This window comes from Suillus paluster, assembly GCF_016628075.1.
Source record: "Suillus paluster strain FC165 chromosome Unknown EDB91scaffold_124, whole genome shotgun sequence".
NCBI lineage: Eukaryota > Fungi > Basidiomycota > Agaricomycetes > Boletales > Suillaceae > Suillus > Suillus paluster.
The window spans coordinates 83,867-100,942 of record NW_024537684.1 but is presented as its reverse complement, the minus strand read 5'-3'; the positions used below and the strand labels follow the sequence as shown (position 1 = coordinate 100,942).

Below are 17,076 nucleotides of genomic sequence, written 5' to 3'. Positions count from 1 at the left end.
GCGGTTACAGCAGGCGCTGTTGTCCTGGTGTCTGTCTGCAACACTAGTCGTCGACTTGCCGGGTTAGCGCACTGGGTGCTTTGTCCTGCGTTGCGCACTCGCTTGTTGTTGTTTCACTTTGTTCCTGGTGCGGTAGCGAACGATGAATGGTGGAGAGAAGAACCGGAGAGGGATTCGTCTGTAGAGGATCCGTTCATTGGAAAGGGGAAAGTTGGGGAAGAGCCTAGAGCGGAGGAGGGTGCATTTCTCTTGGGGCTTTGATCTGAACCTAAAACAATTGGTCTCGTTGTTGGTCAATACCCACAGAGGTTCAACTACGTCTTCTGTATCCGGTCACGTTCATTCTTGTGGAGAGCTCCGTGCGTCGTTTCAGTGCGCGATGTATCCATGAGGGATACAACAAGCTGCCATATTGAGAGTTTGTTCAGGAGGGATCAAGACGTTCGATAGAGGAAGACGTGATCAAGTTTGGCTTCTCTTTCTTCCTCATACTTCTGAGAGCGACTTGGTGTTGTTGGTGGCACTTCGACAGGCGGTAACGTGGTGCACGGTGCAGGAAGGAGGAGCTTGACGAAATGAAGGAGAATCTGAATTGAAACTCCCAAAATGCGTATAGAAGCAATTAAGGTAACGAGCACTTACCAATCCGCTGGAGATCTCCATTTGTCCTCTAGCATCACATTAATCATTATATAATGTCTTCTCAGTTGGGATGTTCACTGCGATCCGCGCCGGCATCAGTTTTCTACTACCTCAATCGAGCATACCACTGTATACCCTACTCTGCTTCGCCCGCCCCACCACCGTCAGCATGAATCTGAGGGAATATTGTGGTACTTGTTGGCGGCTGGACGAAGCGAAATGATGAATTTATCGCCTAGTCGTGGCTGAGGGGATGAAGGTGGAAGAAGTGAAGAAGGCAGTGATGAACCCTGCGATGCTTGACTGGGAGTTGGGGAGTTGAAGGAAGGGTATTAGGGATGCGGTGACATATAATTATTTGTTTTTTTTTTTCAGGTGGATGGCAACCGGGGTGGTCGAGTAGTGACGACCAACTCGCTCGTGTTCAAGTCAACAGTATATCCTGAATGGTGTGTTTCTCCTTCTCTTGTCTGAGTATAATTCAAGCTCACTACTTTGTATGCTCCCGCTCCTCTCGTATTCCTACTCTCGTGGCATCCGCTCTTCGTGGAACGTCTCAAACGAACGGATGACTTTGCTCAAATCCTTGAGCCAGGGAAAGTGCCTCTTCTGACCCTGGACTGAGTCATTTTGATCAGATGCAGCAAGGTTAGAGGATAGGTCGAAGAGAATAGCAGACGTGGGAGAACGAACTTGGGAAAGAGGACAGCTGTGCGTGTCACAACACGGGTCATCGATAACGACGAGCGCTCGAGCTGCCGGATGAGCTGTGCTGATCGGCTCCATGACATTTTTATCCCATGCGAAGTACTTGCTGTTGCTGTTGACCCATCTTTTCCCTGACCTTGCTTTCGCAATTCGAAAATCGTCGCGAGTGATACTGACGCTACTGTCGAGACCAACGGTGCTGGACCCTCGCGCACGACGGATATACTCTTTCACCTTGATTGTCCCCAGCTACCGGAGTCGCGCTTTTAAATCCTTCCTGCCATTCCTTGTATCAGCTATTTAAGGTCTGTTGGCATCATCATCTAGGCCTCCGAGGCAGGTCAGCATATCCAGTGACGCCTAGGGTATAGCACGGGTATGGGACACACCGCGGGTACGGGTACGACGGGTACAGGTACGGTGTAGAGATCTGGTACCCGTGGCCACACCGTACCCGTTAGCACGGTATACGGGTATGTTCACGGGTACGCGCTATCTCCGAGTCTACTCCGCGGTGTTATATTTTGCAAGGGATTCACCACTTACGATCCTTATTTTTCGGAAGTCATTGACTGCAACAGCGACCCAATGCTTCGATCCTATTTCTCGCTGCTTCAGTACGCCTAAAATTGGTGTTCTTCCGCCTCGGCGACACATTACTGGTACTGATTACAACTCAGTGATTCGACAGTATAAAGTTATGGTGGATCTTTGGTGACGGTTCGATTTGCCGTCATGCCGCATACATTTTTCATAGTCCGCTGTATTTATCGTTGTATATACCAGACCGCACGCAACAATAATATGAATCATGTGTCACAGTGGGTGAGAAGACCTACCAGTAGGCGTGGATAATTCAATCCGTAGGGCGTTCCACTTCCCTCTACGCTCGAAATCGAGCGTAGTTCCACTCCCAACCAAAGGTCTAAGAATCTGAGCTACCGCGCTCATACAACCCATGGGTCACAGCGGTGAGCCACCTTCTTTTTTTTCTTCTCTGTGCCTCGCGCTCCCACTGCGCTGTGGCCTCGAGCACCCATGACGCTTGATATGGCCCGACCCCGCCCCAAGCTGAGTGAGCGTGCCTCGAGCGCCCCTGCCCGCCATGAGCAAGCGCGCAGAGAAGGAGGGCTTACCTTCAACCTTGCACTTACTGATTTTTTTAAAAATCACTCGCCTCAAGGTCACTGAATATCATGCCAATGATCACGGGTCTTCCCCCGCATTTGGAGCTAGTATGAATTACCCCATGCTTCAAGCATCAGCACAGGTGGTGCACATCGGGCGTCTGAGGACCCATCCTCCTCCCGACCTTCTTTCTCATGTTCATTTAATGTCTGCCCATCACATTCGCCGCCGCCCTCTCCCTCGTGCCGCTTCCGACCGTCATCCACTGCTGGCAATTTCCAGCCTGTCTCCCGAGCACCCGATGATGATGGCAGAGAACCAAGCCAAAGCGCGTTTTATCTTGATCATTCGGCCAACTTCCCTTCCCCTCACAACACACCGCACATCTCGCTTCCCCCTCCCACGCAGCTTTTGCGATCAGATCCTCCCCCACAATTAGAAGTGGCATCTCCTGCGGACCCAATCAGCATTGGACCACAGCGCGTTGGTCTCAGCCCATCTCAAGTGTTTCCCTCCCGGCTTTCCCTCCAGCATGCTGGTTTCGTACTGTCGCAACATCTGGGTCTCGAGCCAATCGAGAATTTCCAGAACTATGGCGAGATGCTAAGAGAGCACGAGTTTGTCGCGCAAGGGACTTTCAACGTGTTATTTCTATTGGTAGACGATGCCAATTTACAGGGTTTGTTTCCTCCACTCCAGGAGCAAGTGCGGTGAAAATTGACAAATTGCGCTTCAGATATCATTCCTCCTTTCATGAGCTCAATTGCAGGGGCACCCACTAATTCCCTCACTTCCTTTGTGTCCTCATACCTGGATCGCGCCACTCACGCATACTCCCTCATCTACTCCGACCTAGCCATTCCTTCAGAAGGCACAAATGAAGCTTTTCTCGCCGAAATATCAATACTTTTCAAATTCGCTGAGCCCACTGCAGATATCCACGATGCGCACATCCCAATTTATTCTCCCATGGTACCTTCTCACCTGTCTGGCTCAGTAGTGCCACTTGCTGATGGACCCATTGTGGATAGAACCAGGTCACCCCTCCAGTCGTCTGAACAAGACATATTTACTTCAAGGATACACGTGCAAAATAGTGGTATATACAAATATCATGCTGCCTGGAGCCTAGTCTGCAGCGAGATATCAGTAACCGATGAATAGATAGGAAATTGTACGAACCTTGCTTGGCTATGATGAAGGGCTGCAAACCAAATGCTCGACAAAAGACATTGCATTTATGAGTTGTTTTGAATGCGCGAAATGCCTCGGTGCAATTTCCTTCACCGAAGTTACTCATGTAGTCACTGCAACCAACTTAGCATTACTCAAAGACGAAGGAAATACAACAAACGGTCCTGTCATAACTTGGCAGTCGGTAAGGAGGTCTCCAGAACCTGAATAGTTGGTTAGAATATGATGAATGCGAGTGCGCAGGAAGATTACCTTGGAAATCAGACAGATACACGACTTCATTTGTGAGCTGATATTGTACATGCTGGGCGAAGCATAGAAACAACCCTATTTTTTCCTCTTCGCCCCGTAGATGATGAGCAGGAGCTGCGGAATTGTTGTTAATATACTTGATAAACTTGCCCTCGATGCTTTCTTCTAATAGGTATGCTGCTCCAGTGTGGTCCGAAACGTCTTCAGGGATAGCAACTGCAGCATAGACGAGTCGGAGGCGAGGGACCTCGTTTGCAACAGTCTGCTTTACAGTCTGCATCTGAAGCATTTCGTCAACAAAAATATAGACGAGGGACATCAAACAGGTAGCCCAGTATAGGCAGTTGGCCTCATCGAGTGTCCTCCCAAGTTCATCTTCTTTGGAAAACCTTTGACGCTTGGAGTTCCCGTCACGTTTTCGGAAAAAGACACGCTTGGCTACGACATGCGTTGCTGTGAAAATGGAAGATTGCGAAGTTGATGGTCCTGGTGTAGCGCTCAATGAAGTAGTAGTATGCAAAAGAGCTGGATGGCATGTTTTGAAGCTTCCGGCAGTACCTATCATTGACTTTGCATCGGAGTCTATGGAGATTGAGACAAGGTCGAAAGGGGAGGACATGACGTCGAGTGGAGTTGTGATAATGTCTTGAAACTTGACGGAGCGAATTTAGTACACTCGGAACGTGTTCGAGTTGTACTTGCCTGAATAAATCATGTATTAGTGAAATACCACGTTGAAATGCTGCAAAACCGTACAAACAGCTGAAGCTTGTTTTCGGATGCTTCCCTGAGTTTTCATGGCAGCCTCGAGTTGTCGTTGACTGGGTAGGAAAAGCCGTGGAGTTGCAGGTAACAGGCTACTTATGCGACTGGGGAGATGTGTCTCTACCACCGACATCGACATCGACAACAGAGATCGAGAGGTGGTAGACTGTTCTGGATCCTGCTCCGAGTCATTAATCTCAATGCCCTGTGTTTGGTAAGTAGTACTATGATCATTCTTTTCAAATTAACAAAATAAATACGTGTTCAATGCAGGAGTACGGTGAACATACCTCCTTAACACGTTTATGGGCTCGGCTGCTAGTCGGGCTACTAGTAGTGTGACTGGGGCTGCGTGGCTTCTTCAAGTGTCGACTCTTCAATTCTTGTTAGTTAATTTGGTGCAACATCATAGTAGGAATGGACGGACTGGTAACTCAGAGTGCGTAGTGTTGCTTGCCTCATCAGTTGCATAGACAGGCCCGGGTGGTGATGTGTGCAAGTTTGTCTGTACGTCCTTCATCTCAGTGGCATCATGGCGCTAAAATCACTGCATTTAGCAAGACGTAAGTATTAATGACGAAGACCCACCAACTCATCAATTTGCTCCCTCCAGAGTTGGACACTTTCATACTGTGTGTGCGTCATAATGAGAAGAATAGCAACCTTTGTGCTGGCATAGAATTTTGGGACCAAATCTTTGGTTGTAGAGCGAAGGAAGAAATCATGAAGTACCACTGCGTCAGGATCATACAATGGCTGCCTCGGGTCAAAGAGAAGCATCATGGGTGATTTATGCATCTCGAGACTCTCAAGGGTGAGAGAATGTTTGCGTGACCATTCTGTCCATGGTGCCTGGAGATGCCGGATTATATCCAAGCGAAGTTCTGTTCATGTGGTAGACAACGATACACGCATGTCTCATTCGATGTTCTTCACGTTGAATCAGTAAAAGCAACAAGTGCGTCATATTACAAGCCAAGACCTACCCCAACGAGCAAAGTGCCTGACTTGCCTTCTGGCTTTAAGTGATGAAGGGCAGCTCGGATTGTGACGATTTGGACACGACTGGATGATGCTGCATGAAGCATCTTGCTACAGTGTTGGTGGTGGAATTGATGGTTGGCTGTATAGCCATTTGAATGACCTAGTGAGTTATCTTGGTACACGTCAGAAATGCAACAATCAATTTGGAGTCATAAGTACACTTACAGGATGAAACTGGAGCAGGAGGTGGAAGCATTTGTCCTGGATTGCTGAGCATCTGTGGTGACTCAGAACTGAAGCGCTGGCTTGGGAACAATCATTCTGCAATCATGTCAGTGCAGATTTAACAAACAGAGACTATCAATGCTACTCACCGCCCCGTTGTGCCGCTGATGTAGCTTTAACGAGGGCCTCCCTCGATGCTCCCATGCTTGTAAAATCTGAGATAAATGGTGAAGCTGATAAGGGCTGCCAATACTAGCAAGTGAAGTTGAAATTCTTACCTATGCCTGAGTGCTGGTTATTACCCATACCACGCACAGCATTGTTTTGCGCCAGCTCCGCAGCTTTGTGATCAATATAATGTTTTGCACAGGGAGGACAGCATGCTCGACCTGAACCGTCCTTGCCGCGAATATATTCAAAAATCACTGACAGATCAAATTGGACATTACAACGTTGACACAACCTTGGACCATATTCGTTGACTGGGGTGAAGTCCATGTTAAGACTTCAGAGCAGCAGAAAAGACTTTGGAGCAGTGAAAAAGACTTTGGAGCAGCAGAGCCTTGGACTCGGTGATGATGGAACATCATTTTTCTGGCTCTATATACTGCCAGTTGGCACTTGCAGATCAGCCAATGAATTGAAGGATTGCAATGTTCCATCGAAGTGCATGTCAAATCATTGGATCCGGAGTCAATCATCAATCACGGCGTTCAAAGTCACGGTGAAAAGTCCTTCATGACACAAATAGTATTTGCAACCACTGGCTATGATAGTTTATACACATATAGTCATAGTAACATACAAAATTATATCAAGGTTCATCGTCCGTCCAGTCAAACTCATAGAAATCAGACGACACATCATCTGACTGCTCCTCCTCAGCATCTGAGTTATTCTCACCACCAGGGCCGCTGCCTTCGACAAATGGTGGCAAATCCACAATAGGCAAGTCCTCGCTCCCGAGCATCTTATCACCGTCACAAGGAAGTGGAGGTTGCGCAGCGAGAAGCTTGCGAATCTGTTCCTCCTCCTCGATCAAACGGAAACACATCAGTAGATCAGCATAGATGTTCCAGACGTTGTCCCGAGTCACCGGACGTGTGCCCAGCTCCGCCATGAAAGCAGAAGCCTGCTGAGAAAAGTCGTGCGGTACCAAACAAAAGACAGGATGGTCAGGGACAGTATATGTCTGTCGTACAGCATCAAGCATAGTGCAGTCAACTTTCACCTAGTAGAAGGATGATGTCTTTGAGTATTACAAATTGACGAGATCCACAATAGCCAATACTCACCGAGAAGTCACAAGACTCAAAATCTTCGGTGTGATAGAAGATGTCGTTGGGACGGCCATGTGGGAGGATCTTGTGAATATTGTGACGAGGTTTGACATTATTAAACTTTTCGGCAAAGAGGTCAAGTTCGTGCTGTAGCCACGGAATGAAGACGTAATGAAAAACAAGCCTTTCAGATGTGTTCAGCACTCAGTGAGAAGAGAAGTAGTCAATGGGGTACTGCTACCTTTCCAAGGCATCATCGGGATTATAGATTCCATTATTAATACCATAATCAAGAATATCTTCAAATCCTGGGGTCCAGCGTCGTCGGAGCTGACTCCAAAATATCTTGGGCTTGATGTTGCGATGTTGACCCTTGAATTTGTGCTGCAACGTACGGGCCAGTGTTGGATCTTGCATGTGACGAAGTAAGGTATGACCATTGGCAATGCCGTTGTTTTCGCTTCCAGGGTCGCTCTGCGTTACGAGGGGCATAGCTAGAGAAACCAGGTCACAGTTTACAAGTCATATATACAGTGAGAGGGCCATGCTCACCGCCAAGAGTTTCTACAGTATCACAATACCACCCACAAATAAGGCGGGGGTTACGGTTCGTCCACCAAATCTTGAGCCAGAGTACACATCCTGAAAACGGCTCGATTGCAACGTGAAGATATAACTGAAAGCGTCGCCACTTGTCGTGCTGATCGAATACCCAAATATCATTGACACCCGCTGTCCAGTATATACTTCTCTTCAGGCGCCGACTCTTGCGAGCTTGAATATCTTCCGGATGATAAAGATTCATGTAGCGAAGAATTAACTTTCTGTTGGCAAAACCTCCACGTCATAATGCAGAAATATGACCAAAAAGACTGCGCACCTTGAAACAATGATCTTCTCTTCATGTATGAGGGTCTGTCTCATGTCATGCGAACCTTGCTTTGGGAAGCGTGCTCATACACGCTCAATAGCCGGACCTATGCTTGTAATGGTGTGGGCTTGTCCACGCGCAGATTTCAGTCCCCACTGAGAGCGCCGCTTTTTCAGGAGGTCAATCCTATAAACGGAGAAGATATGTAAGGTGTGCTTTCGACTGGAAGAAAATAAACAACTCACTGAAACATTATATGCATCAGTATCATAATACCTACGAAGCCGAGTTACAATCTCGGGGTTATTGTACCCTTTTGCAACAAAATCCTCAATTATCAGTCTGATGAGGGCATCAGGAGCTGTTGAATGAGAGATATCAGTTTCACATGAAGTACTAGCACATACGTGCTACTCATGAGCAGGAACTCAACCATTGTGTCCAAACGTATTCAGCATCTGTCTGAAGCGTGAAAGCAACTTGAATATGATAAGAGAAGAGTTTTATCCACCTTTTGAAAGCACGCGAGACTCTGTCCGAGGGTTTGGATGAGTCCTTGGCCAAGACCAGTGTCCCTTTGGCAGGCAATGCACTCACCTCAACTCCATAGTATGTTCCGTGAACAACACACCACGGATTAAAGTTGCCGTGGTGTGGTTCAGGACCGGTTCGAGATACAACTGCCCGAACCTGCACCCAAACCTGTTCATGATATCTTAAGACTGTCGAACCCGAACATTAGCCAATGGTTCGGTCAAGAACCAGTTCTATATGGTGCTGTTCAGGTGTGAACCGGTTCGAACTTTTTTTACTACCAAAAAATGAAAAAAATAGGAATTATAGCTATTTTGCACCCAACCGCACTTCATCTACAGCGTCATCGAGCCAACATTGTCTCCGTGCAGCTTCTTTGGCTCCCATTTCAGCTTCATGGTGTCTCCTCTCCTTCTTGTACTTATTCTTTACAATTTGAATATCACCGAAGTTTTCTGGAAGTAAACGTGCACGACTGTTTACTATCTGTCAGCCCAGCATCCGAAAATGCACGCTCGCAAGGCACAGAAGAGCCTTGGATAGGAAGGTAGTCGAGGGCCATATGGCTGAGGATCAGGTATCACATAGCATTGGCCTTCCACCACTTGAAGATATGCTCCGCCTGGCGCTCTGGAGATGCCTGTTCATCATTGACGATGAGTGGCTCCTCGATGTACAGTTTGAGCCCTGCACGGAAATCCTTAGTGACGAGCTTTTCACGGGCACGCCGACCTTCAGTAACCCTACTCATCAAACTGCCGAAACTGTTGCTCGAGCTACTGAGCTCTGGTGTTGGTATAGGATCCTTGCAAGTAGCAATTTCCGTGGCATGTTTTCGGCAGTACTTATCAAACTAAAAGTATGATGAGATTCTGAGTCGAGTGCAAATTTTTCACAGAAGCTGACACGTACCACTTTTTCCATAACAGCGAGGGCTTGTTGTTGGCCGTCTTCGGTCCACGCGACATTGAAATACTCATCCTTGATACAGGGATTGAGATCTGAGATAAAATTTAGCTTTCAAGTCAAAATGAGGGGTGTTTGAACGAACACATAGAAACAATGTGCGCAGGGGAATTGTCAGTCTTATTGTAGTACTTTTCAAGGTTCGCGATACCTGCCTGGATTGCATGTCGAAGCACAGCCATCCCGGGGTCTTCAGAGAAAATTTGCCACTGCGCAATGAAGTCTTCGTAAAGAGGAAGAATTCGCCAGATTGTTGGATAGTATTCAGCCAAAAAGGCTTCTTGTACATTAGCTGCTGCCTGAAAGATATGTCAATGTGCCCTCCCAGTCCTCGATACATGAAATACATACAGCTAAAACCTTCCGGATCATAGCAAGTAGATCCCATTCAGTCTCCGAAACATGATAACTTGCATACTTCCGCTGGTGTTTGTCAACGTTAGGTACATCATCTGAGTCATCTGTGGTGTTGATAAATATCTTAACAGCCTGAAACAATTGAACATGAATGTAACATCTGAATGAAAAGAAGTTCAACTTACTTTCTTGAGTAATAACATTTGGGCTATAACACCATTCCATGAGCCCCATCGAGTTTTGCAGTACGGGAGAAGCTCGAGCTCTTGCTGAAGTGCATCTTCACAGCACTTCTTGAAGTACTTCGTCCATGTCAATGTCTTGCTGCACGCACTTCTCACAGTATCGACAGTAGTGAGACATGCCCATACGTTGGATGTGAGTGCGCATAGCAGTGTTGTTGCCTTTGAAGATAGTTTGCAGTTTGCCATGCTTTTTCGGATTGGCTTCACGAAGCTCGCTAGTACAAGCCAAGTGAGTCTCCAACAAACATGAAACATAAGTTTGGTACTCACACACAAGGCTCGCAGACATAACCTTGTGAAGGATCCTCGTCGTCGACCAGCTTGAAGATTGTCAGAATGTCCATGGCACCATCACCTCTTTTGTGTTTTTTCTTGACCAGCTTGGATGCTGTATCATCAGCAGTCTCATCTTCGACTGACGTAGATGACCCTGTACAATGAAGCCCGTTTTGCTTTATATGTGTGATCGCTGGTGTTACAGTCTTCTTTGACTTTGTGTTGGTACCAGCCTGCCCTTTTGGGCGAGTTAATGCCATTAGCGTTGGATCGGAAGTTACTGCAGGTGCAGAATTGTCAGCTGTTTTTCATTTGTGAGGATTCGTGAAGTCAGCGGGGGTTGAAGATATAATTTTTAATGGGGTTGGTGAAGACAGGCCTATTCATTGCAGGTATTTTGAGGGTCAAAGGTGTGTGTTGACTAGTAGGAGATTGAACCCATTCCATCTCTTCAGCATTTTTTAGGGAGCCGTCGGGATTGAGTGCTGGAGCATCGAATTGCGGAGGCATTTTGACGTACTTGCTGCTCGCAGTTGAATAGGTAGATCAGTGTTTTTAGAATTTCTGCCGGCTGCATGACCAAAACAAAAATTGAGCTTCCTCTTTCTCAAAATGATTATTCAACACTTGTAGTACATATGGTGTGGTTACGGTTTGAACACGTTCGCTACGGTTCACACAAAAAGCCCAGCGCCTGAACCACAAACCTCTCCCAGTGCGTATCAGTCGAACCCAACCGTAACCGCACCGCACTGTCGGTGCAGTTCGCGGTGCAGAACCGGTTCGGGCAGTTCAGAACCGCACCACGGCAACTTTACCACGGATGCATCAATGAGGATCCACTGGCAGCCCAGTTAAGGAAGTACAATCAGTCGATCAGGACTACAGTTGCGGTACATTTGTGCGTCACTCGACTGTGACAGATTGCAATTAATATTCTGGATATACAACAATATGAACAGTGGACTATGAAAAATGTATGCGGCATGATGACAAATCGAACCATCACCAAAGATCCACCATATAAAGTGAGGTATTGTAGAGTCAAAAATTATTCAGTTGTACTCAATTTTCGTCATGTCTACTGACTCGGACTCATTTACTGAGTCTACCTTGATGCACTCATCTGTATCATCGTCTCTACGGTCCATGGCGGGTATGATAAAGGCTAACGTTGTCAAGCGTATCAAGCTTATCCTTCCTCATATGGAAAGGGCCAAAGCAACCCCCTCCGAGTTGCCCTCCACCATCCCGGAAGTGATCGACGTCGATGAAGATGTTGACGTTGCTCTAGTTAGTACCGGCTTGAATGCGAACAACAGTCCTGCCGCCAAACAGGACAATGAGACTGATTTAAGTAACTGAAGTGGCCTACATATGCATGGACCTTGATTGATGTGTGTGCAACTTATAGATGCACTCAAGAAAACATGGTGTTCGGCAGTCTATTCATTTTTCAAGCTTGATGCTGTCACTGTTCAGTATCACAATGGCCATCTAGCGCATTTCTTCCCTTGCATTCTTACTCGATGTCATTGAGGGAGTCCATAATGCTATATTGATACATCCAAACTGGACTATAAGCCTAAAACTAGGATACATCATCCAGTAAGATTATCCATTATCCATTGGATGTATCCCATGGTGGATCCCATCTGTTGCATACACAGCCGCATTTTTCGCATTTTTGAAACTCAGCTGTTTGTCATTCCAGGATATATTTATTATTCACAAAACATATCCCATTTTGGTCACCTCCTCATGTCAGGTCTTCCCACATTATTCCCACACATCACATGTTCGCCCCCACAACACCAAAAACATCGCCCATTTTGGGAATCTCCACAATATCAATTGTTCCCACACCCTCCCCATATCACTGCAGCTTCACCACCACACCACAATTGCTCCCCTTTCATATATAAGTAGTAGTTTGGTTTATATATGTATAATATAATATAATAGACCGCTTTTTTTGTCTATTTGTGTACCTGCTCCTCCTCTAGGACCCTTTCAAAATGATGTAGGATATAAAACATTTTCGCACTTTTGCCCCTTTGACAAGGAAGTGTCCTAGGGTATTCATAACATGATTATGAGTATATATGAAGATATTCCCAACTTTATTTGACCCTCTGAAGTGTCCTACATCAATAAATCTAACACATATATAGACAAACACAAAATATTTTCCCATTTAATTATTTGTAGATGGATGGACTTGGAAAAATAATTCCCAGCACCTATTCAGTAATATGAACAATGTATCAGGAGCCTAGGACCATAGGATAATCCCCTGTTGCATGGTGTGCCCCCCTTCTCCTAGTGGTTTACCCCCTGTGAATTTTTTTCCTGAAGGACCGGACCTCAATTGAGGTGGGGGGTCTATTTCTATGTATATTTGAGGTAGGTCTATCATATAGCTGGCCCAGGACACACATAGGATCCTGCTACAGGAACAAAAACATAGAAAATCGCATTTTTGACATTTTTGATGTGTTTCAGTATCTTACCATTGCATCTATGATACAACCTGTTCATATATAATGAGCATAGCATATATACTTGCTTTTTTATGACCAAGATCGGCTCACAATAGGCTGGAGCTGTGAGCTAGTGTATATGCTTGCTATTTCTACTGATAAGGGGCCCATGCCTTCAAAACATCAAATATTAATGATCAGAAACCTGGAGTACATTTGGAATATATACAGCATCATATATATAAATGTATAGAATAATCCAACAATGATTGAGTGCTGAGGAAGTGAAATAGATAAGAAATTAAGTGTGGGAAACTTCACAAACCCAAAACATCGAAAATGGTCAGTTGAGCAGTAGTCAGACTTTAATGCTGGGTCAACTCATGTTTACACTACATCCCTTCCCTCCACCCTTTACCCTCAGGGCAGTAGGTAGTATAGGTTCCTTAGGTAGTTTACAATCTATCCTACATATTTTAAATGAAATCTTTGACATTTATCATATATAAATGAGACTTTGTGCAAAAAGATATCAATTGTCACTTTTCACACATATGTCATTTTGCCTGTCATTACATCAATCCTTCATGAATCTTTCTAAGCCTTTAGGGACATCATAAGGGATATATATTGGGGGTATCACAGGTCTCTGATTACTTATCACAGGCTTGATTACCATGTAGGCTTCTGATCAGTGATGAAGATTTGTTTTCAGACATAGATGAAGACAACATACCTTCAATTAGTGATTTGGAAACTGATTTTGCAGCCCCCAGTAGAGGAAGTGATACTGAACTTGCTGCTGAGGTTGTTAATAGGCATGAAAATGACACCATCATCGAACTCTACGACTCTGGTACAATGAGGCACATCTCCCCATATCAAGAGCAGTTTAAGACTCTCACCTCCATCCCACCTAAAACATTCTCAGCTGCAAACCAGCAACGTTTTGATGCCACTGGCATCAGAGAACTTGTTATTGAAGTACCAAATAGAGTAGACATTTCGAAGCTGACACTCACCGAAGTGCTCTATTCTCCTGCCGTTGGTTACACCCTCATATTGATTGGCCGCCTAGCTGAGCTCGGATACTCCATTACCTTTGTGGATGGTACCTGCGTCATCTGAGACCCCAGCAAGGAAGTCGTCAGACAGATCCCCAAGTCTGGGTGTGGACTGTATTGTGTTGTCCATCAGACAGATGGCAACAGTGCAAATGCTACCATTGAAACCATTACCATCATGGAGCTTCACAAATGCATGGGCATATCGCCCCATCAGTCGCACGACAACTAGCAGAGAACAGACTTGTCTCTGGTGTCAAAGTTGACCTGTCCTCTGGAGAGACTACCTTCTGTGAGTCTTGCATATATGCTAAAGCAACACGAAAGCCAAAGAGTTTGCAGGGGAGATCCACACAGATCTATGGGGCCCCTGCACCCGTCACAACCCTAGGAGGCCGGAGCTACTATATTAGCTTCACAGATGATAAGACAAGACTCACTTATCTTCACCTCTTGCGCTGCAAGAGCAAAGCTTTTACTGCCCATCAAGACTTTGAGGCTTGGTGCTGCACTCAGACTGCGGCGGCGAATATCTAAGCAAGGAGTTTGTAAATCATCTCAAGGCCGCTGGCATGCAGCAGAAACTTACCGTGCCCGATACCCCACAACACAATGGGGTAGCCAAAAGACTCAACCGCACCCTATTGGAAGAGGTCCATGCAATGTTGCATGACAGTGGTCTCCCACACACTTTGTGGGGAGAAGCCATACATCATGTCGTTTGGTTGAAAAATTGCACACCGACCAAAGCACTCAATGGTGGCACCCCACTTGAAGCTGCCACCGAAATGAAGCCTGACCTTAGTTGTGCTTGAACCTGGGGCTCCAAGGTGTGGATCCATGTCGAAGATGGCGACAAGCTGGGTGGACGAGTGGAGGAAGGCTGATGGGTCGGCATAGATGATGCCAGCGAGAACAGCTGTCAAGTATTCTAGCCTGCAAAACACAGAGTCACAGTTGAGCGCAATGTCTACTGGAACGCTGCTGATAGCATGTTGTTCCCTCGCGAGGGGGAGGAAGATTTGATTCCAAACACGATGATAACAACCCAAACTCACTTACCTCCTGTGCAGACCCCCACAACAACATCCAGCAAACCAGCACCAGCTCCACAGACACCCAAACTCCAACCCCCTTCCAAGATCCCCATCCTATCAACCTCACCAGTACTTGAAATGATCACTAAATGAGTCAGGAAACCAAGTCAGTGAGTACTCAACATCATCGATGGAACAGGCACTATACCAAAAGGCATTCAGCCGCCGAGTGTCCAGCCACATGTTGTCGTTGAAAATCTTGAGGGGGAGTGCACTACCGAGCAATTGATGGCTTTGCTTGAGGATGATGATCCAGCTGAGCTTGCTCTATCATTAGTCCAATTCACAGCTGATGCAGAGGCACTTGAACCTACCTCATTAGCTGAAGCAAAGCGGCGCCCTGACTGGGCACAATGGGAAGGAGGCATCCTTGAGGAATTGGCAACTCTGCAGATGGCTGGCACATGGGAACTTGCCGATCTCCCCGCAGGAGAAAACCTGGTAGGATCAAAGTGGGTTTTCTGCGCCAAGAAAGATGCTGCTGGAAATATAGTCTGTCATAAAGCAAGACTTGTCGCGCAAGGATACTCACAAGTCCCTGGTGTTGATTGTTTCGACACCTATGCCCCAGTAGCCAACCTCTCTTCCATCTGAATGACTCTCGCACTCGCTGCTTGACTGGACCTAGAACTTCATCAAATTGATATCAAGGGCACATACTTGAATGGAGAACTTACCGGAGATGAAGTCATATACATGCACCAGCCCCCTGGATTTGAGTCAAAGGAACATCTGATGAAGGTCTGCCGACTGCAAAAAACATTGTATGGATTAAAGCAAAGTGGGAGGAAGATGGTATCAGAAGTTGGTGGAGATATCAGTGGATAAGATTGGACTTACCCAATGCAATGTCGACCAAGCTGTGTTCTTCTCATGCTCTGCATCTGACGAACTCACAGTTGTTGTTGTCCATGTTGACGACTGCACCCTTGCAGCCTCTTTGATGGACCTCATCAAGCAGCTGAAGGACAAGATACACACTTATGTAGAAGTCACTGACTTAGGAGAACTCCACTGGCTGTTAGGAATCGAAGTCACCCGCAACTGCAACAATTGCACACTTTCTCTATCACAGAAAGCATATCTTGACTCTATCATACGCCGTTTCAACTTTGAGTTAAAGCTGGTCTCAAACCCCATGGAACCCAGCACAAAGCTCCACTCCGGACAGTCACCATCTACCAGCACAGAACATGCCGCAATGCATCATGTTCCTTACCGCGAGGCTGTTGGATCACTCATGTACACCTCTCTTGGTACACGTCCTGATATTTCCTATGCCGTGACTACTGTATCTCATTTCTTGAGAAACCCAGGACAAGTGTATTGGGATGCTGTGCATTGAATCTACCATTACCTTCTGGGTACAATGAATCTGAGGCTGACTTACAGGGGAGTGGCAAATATGTTAACTGGATATGCAGATGCTGATGGGAGTATGGCAGAGGATAGAAGAGCTGTTTCTGGGTACACTTTTCTGATTGATGGAGGCGCAGTTTTGTGGTCGTCAAAACACCAGGACATTGTCTCACTCTCAATGATGGAGAGTGAGTATGTGGTGGCGACACATGCTGCAAAGGAAGCATTGTGGCTCTGCTCCTTTATTGGCCAAATCTTCGAACCCTTCACGGAACCTATCATGCTCTTTTCCGACAATCAGTCAGCTATCGCACTTACTAAAGATTATCAGTACCACACTAGGACCAAACACATCAATATTCATTTCCTCTTCATCCACTGGATTATCGACAATGGCAAGCTCCACCTTATCTATTGTCCTACAACAAAAATGATCACCGATACCCTGACCAAGGCATTGCCATCACCCAAGGTCAAACACTTCGCAAACAAACTCGGACTGCGTTCACCTTGAGGGGGAGTGTTGGAATAGCAAGTGTGCCTGCAGCCGAGCACATGATTGTGCGGTCTTGTTGTCAGTTTCGTTGTTGTCTAGCAACACATATGTTTCTGTTATTGTTCGTTTTTCTAATTGTATGCTCTTGTG

General features: G+C 46.2%; 5 protein-coding genes across 5 annotated transcripts; 2 read left to right on the top strand and 3 right to left on the bottom strand.

The window, feature by feature from the left end:
- The first annotated feature begins 1,303 nt into the window (after window positions 1-1,303).
- On the top strand, window positions 1,304-1,794 carry EDB91DRAFT_1169829 (uncharacterized protein). The gene has a single exon (XM_041320156.1). The coding sequence runs from the start codon at window positions 1,427-1,429 to the stop codon at window positions 1,652-1,654; it is 228 nt and encodes a 75-aa protein (XP_041170688.1). The 5' UTR covers window positions 1,304-1,426; the 3' UTR covers window positions 1,655-1,794.
- A 661-nt stretch (window positions 1,795-2,455) lies between these two features.
- Window positions 2,456-3,542, top strand: EDB91DRAFT_1267864 (uncharacterized protein; the record flags this gene model as incomplete). Its single annotated transcript, XM_041324526.1, has 4 exons — window positions 2,456-2,585; window positions 2,621-3,157; window positions 3,215-3,450; window positions 3,510-3,542. The coding sequence occupies 4 exons, from the start codon at window positions 2,456-2,458 to the stop codon at window positions 3,534-3,536; spliced, it is 930 nt and encodes a 309-aa protein (XP_041170687.1). The 3' UTR covers window positions 3,537-3,542.
- On the bottom strand, window positions 3,187-6,396 carry EDB91DRAFT_1267858 (uncharacterized protein; the record flags this gene model as incomplete). The annotated part of the gene is made up of 10 exons (XM_041324525.1): window positions 3,187-3,785; window positions 3,833-3,875; window positions 3,925-4,576; window positions 4,658-4,913; window positions 4,969-5,048; window positions 5,278-5,487; window positions 5,676-5,845; window positions 5,899-5,978; window positions 6,044-6,103; window positions 6,152-6,396. 10 exons carry the CDS (start codon window positions 6,394-6,396, stop codon window positions 3,548-3,550), a joined length of 2,034 nt encoding a protein of 677 aa, XP_041170686.1. The 3' UTR covers window positions 3,187-3,547.
- A 242-nt stretch (window positions 6,397-6,638) lies between these two features.
- EDB91DRAFT_1331176 (uncharacterized protein) lies at window positions 6,639-8,759 on the bottom strand (the record flags this gene model as incomplete). Its single annotated transcript, XM_041325380.1, has 8 exons — window positions 6,639-7,129; window positions 7,194-7,362; window positions 7,420-7,672; window positions 7,731-8,002; window positions 8,059-8,117; window positions 8,139-8,216; window positions 8,295-8,410; window positions 8,681-8,759. 8 exons carry the CDS (start codon window positions 8,757-8,759, stop codon window positions 6,713-6,715), a joined length of 1,443 nt encoding a protein of 480 aa, XP_041170685.1. The 3' UTR covers window positions 6,639-6,712.
- A 404-nt stretch (window positions 8,760-9,163) lies between these two features.
- On the bottom strand, window positions 9,164-10,687 carry EDB91DRAFT_1255039 (uncharacterized protein; the record flags this gene model as incomplete). The annotated part of the gene is made up of 7 exons (XM_041323911.1): window positions 9,164-9,436; window positions 9,496-9,584; window positions 9,635-9,848; window positions 9,901-10,038; window positions 10,092-10,186; window positions 10,248-10,366; window positions 10,422-10,687. 7 exons carry the CDS (start codon window positions 10,685-10,687, stop codon window positions 9,164-9,166), a joined length of 1,194 nt encoding a protein of 397 aa, XP_041170684.1.
- Between the last annotated feature and the right edge of the window lie 6,389 nt (window positions 10,688-17,076).

Bases quoted from the DNA above. Each gene is read 5' to 3' on its own strand.
- EDB91DRAFT_1169829 (XM_041320156.1), top strand. From the start codon at position 1,427: ATGACATTTTTATCCCATGCGAAGTACTTGCTGTTGCTGTTGACCCAT.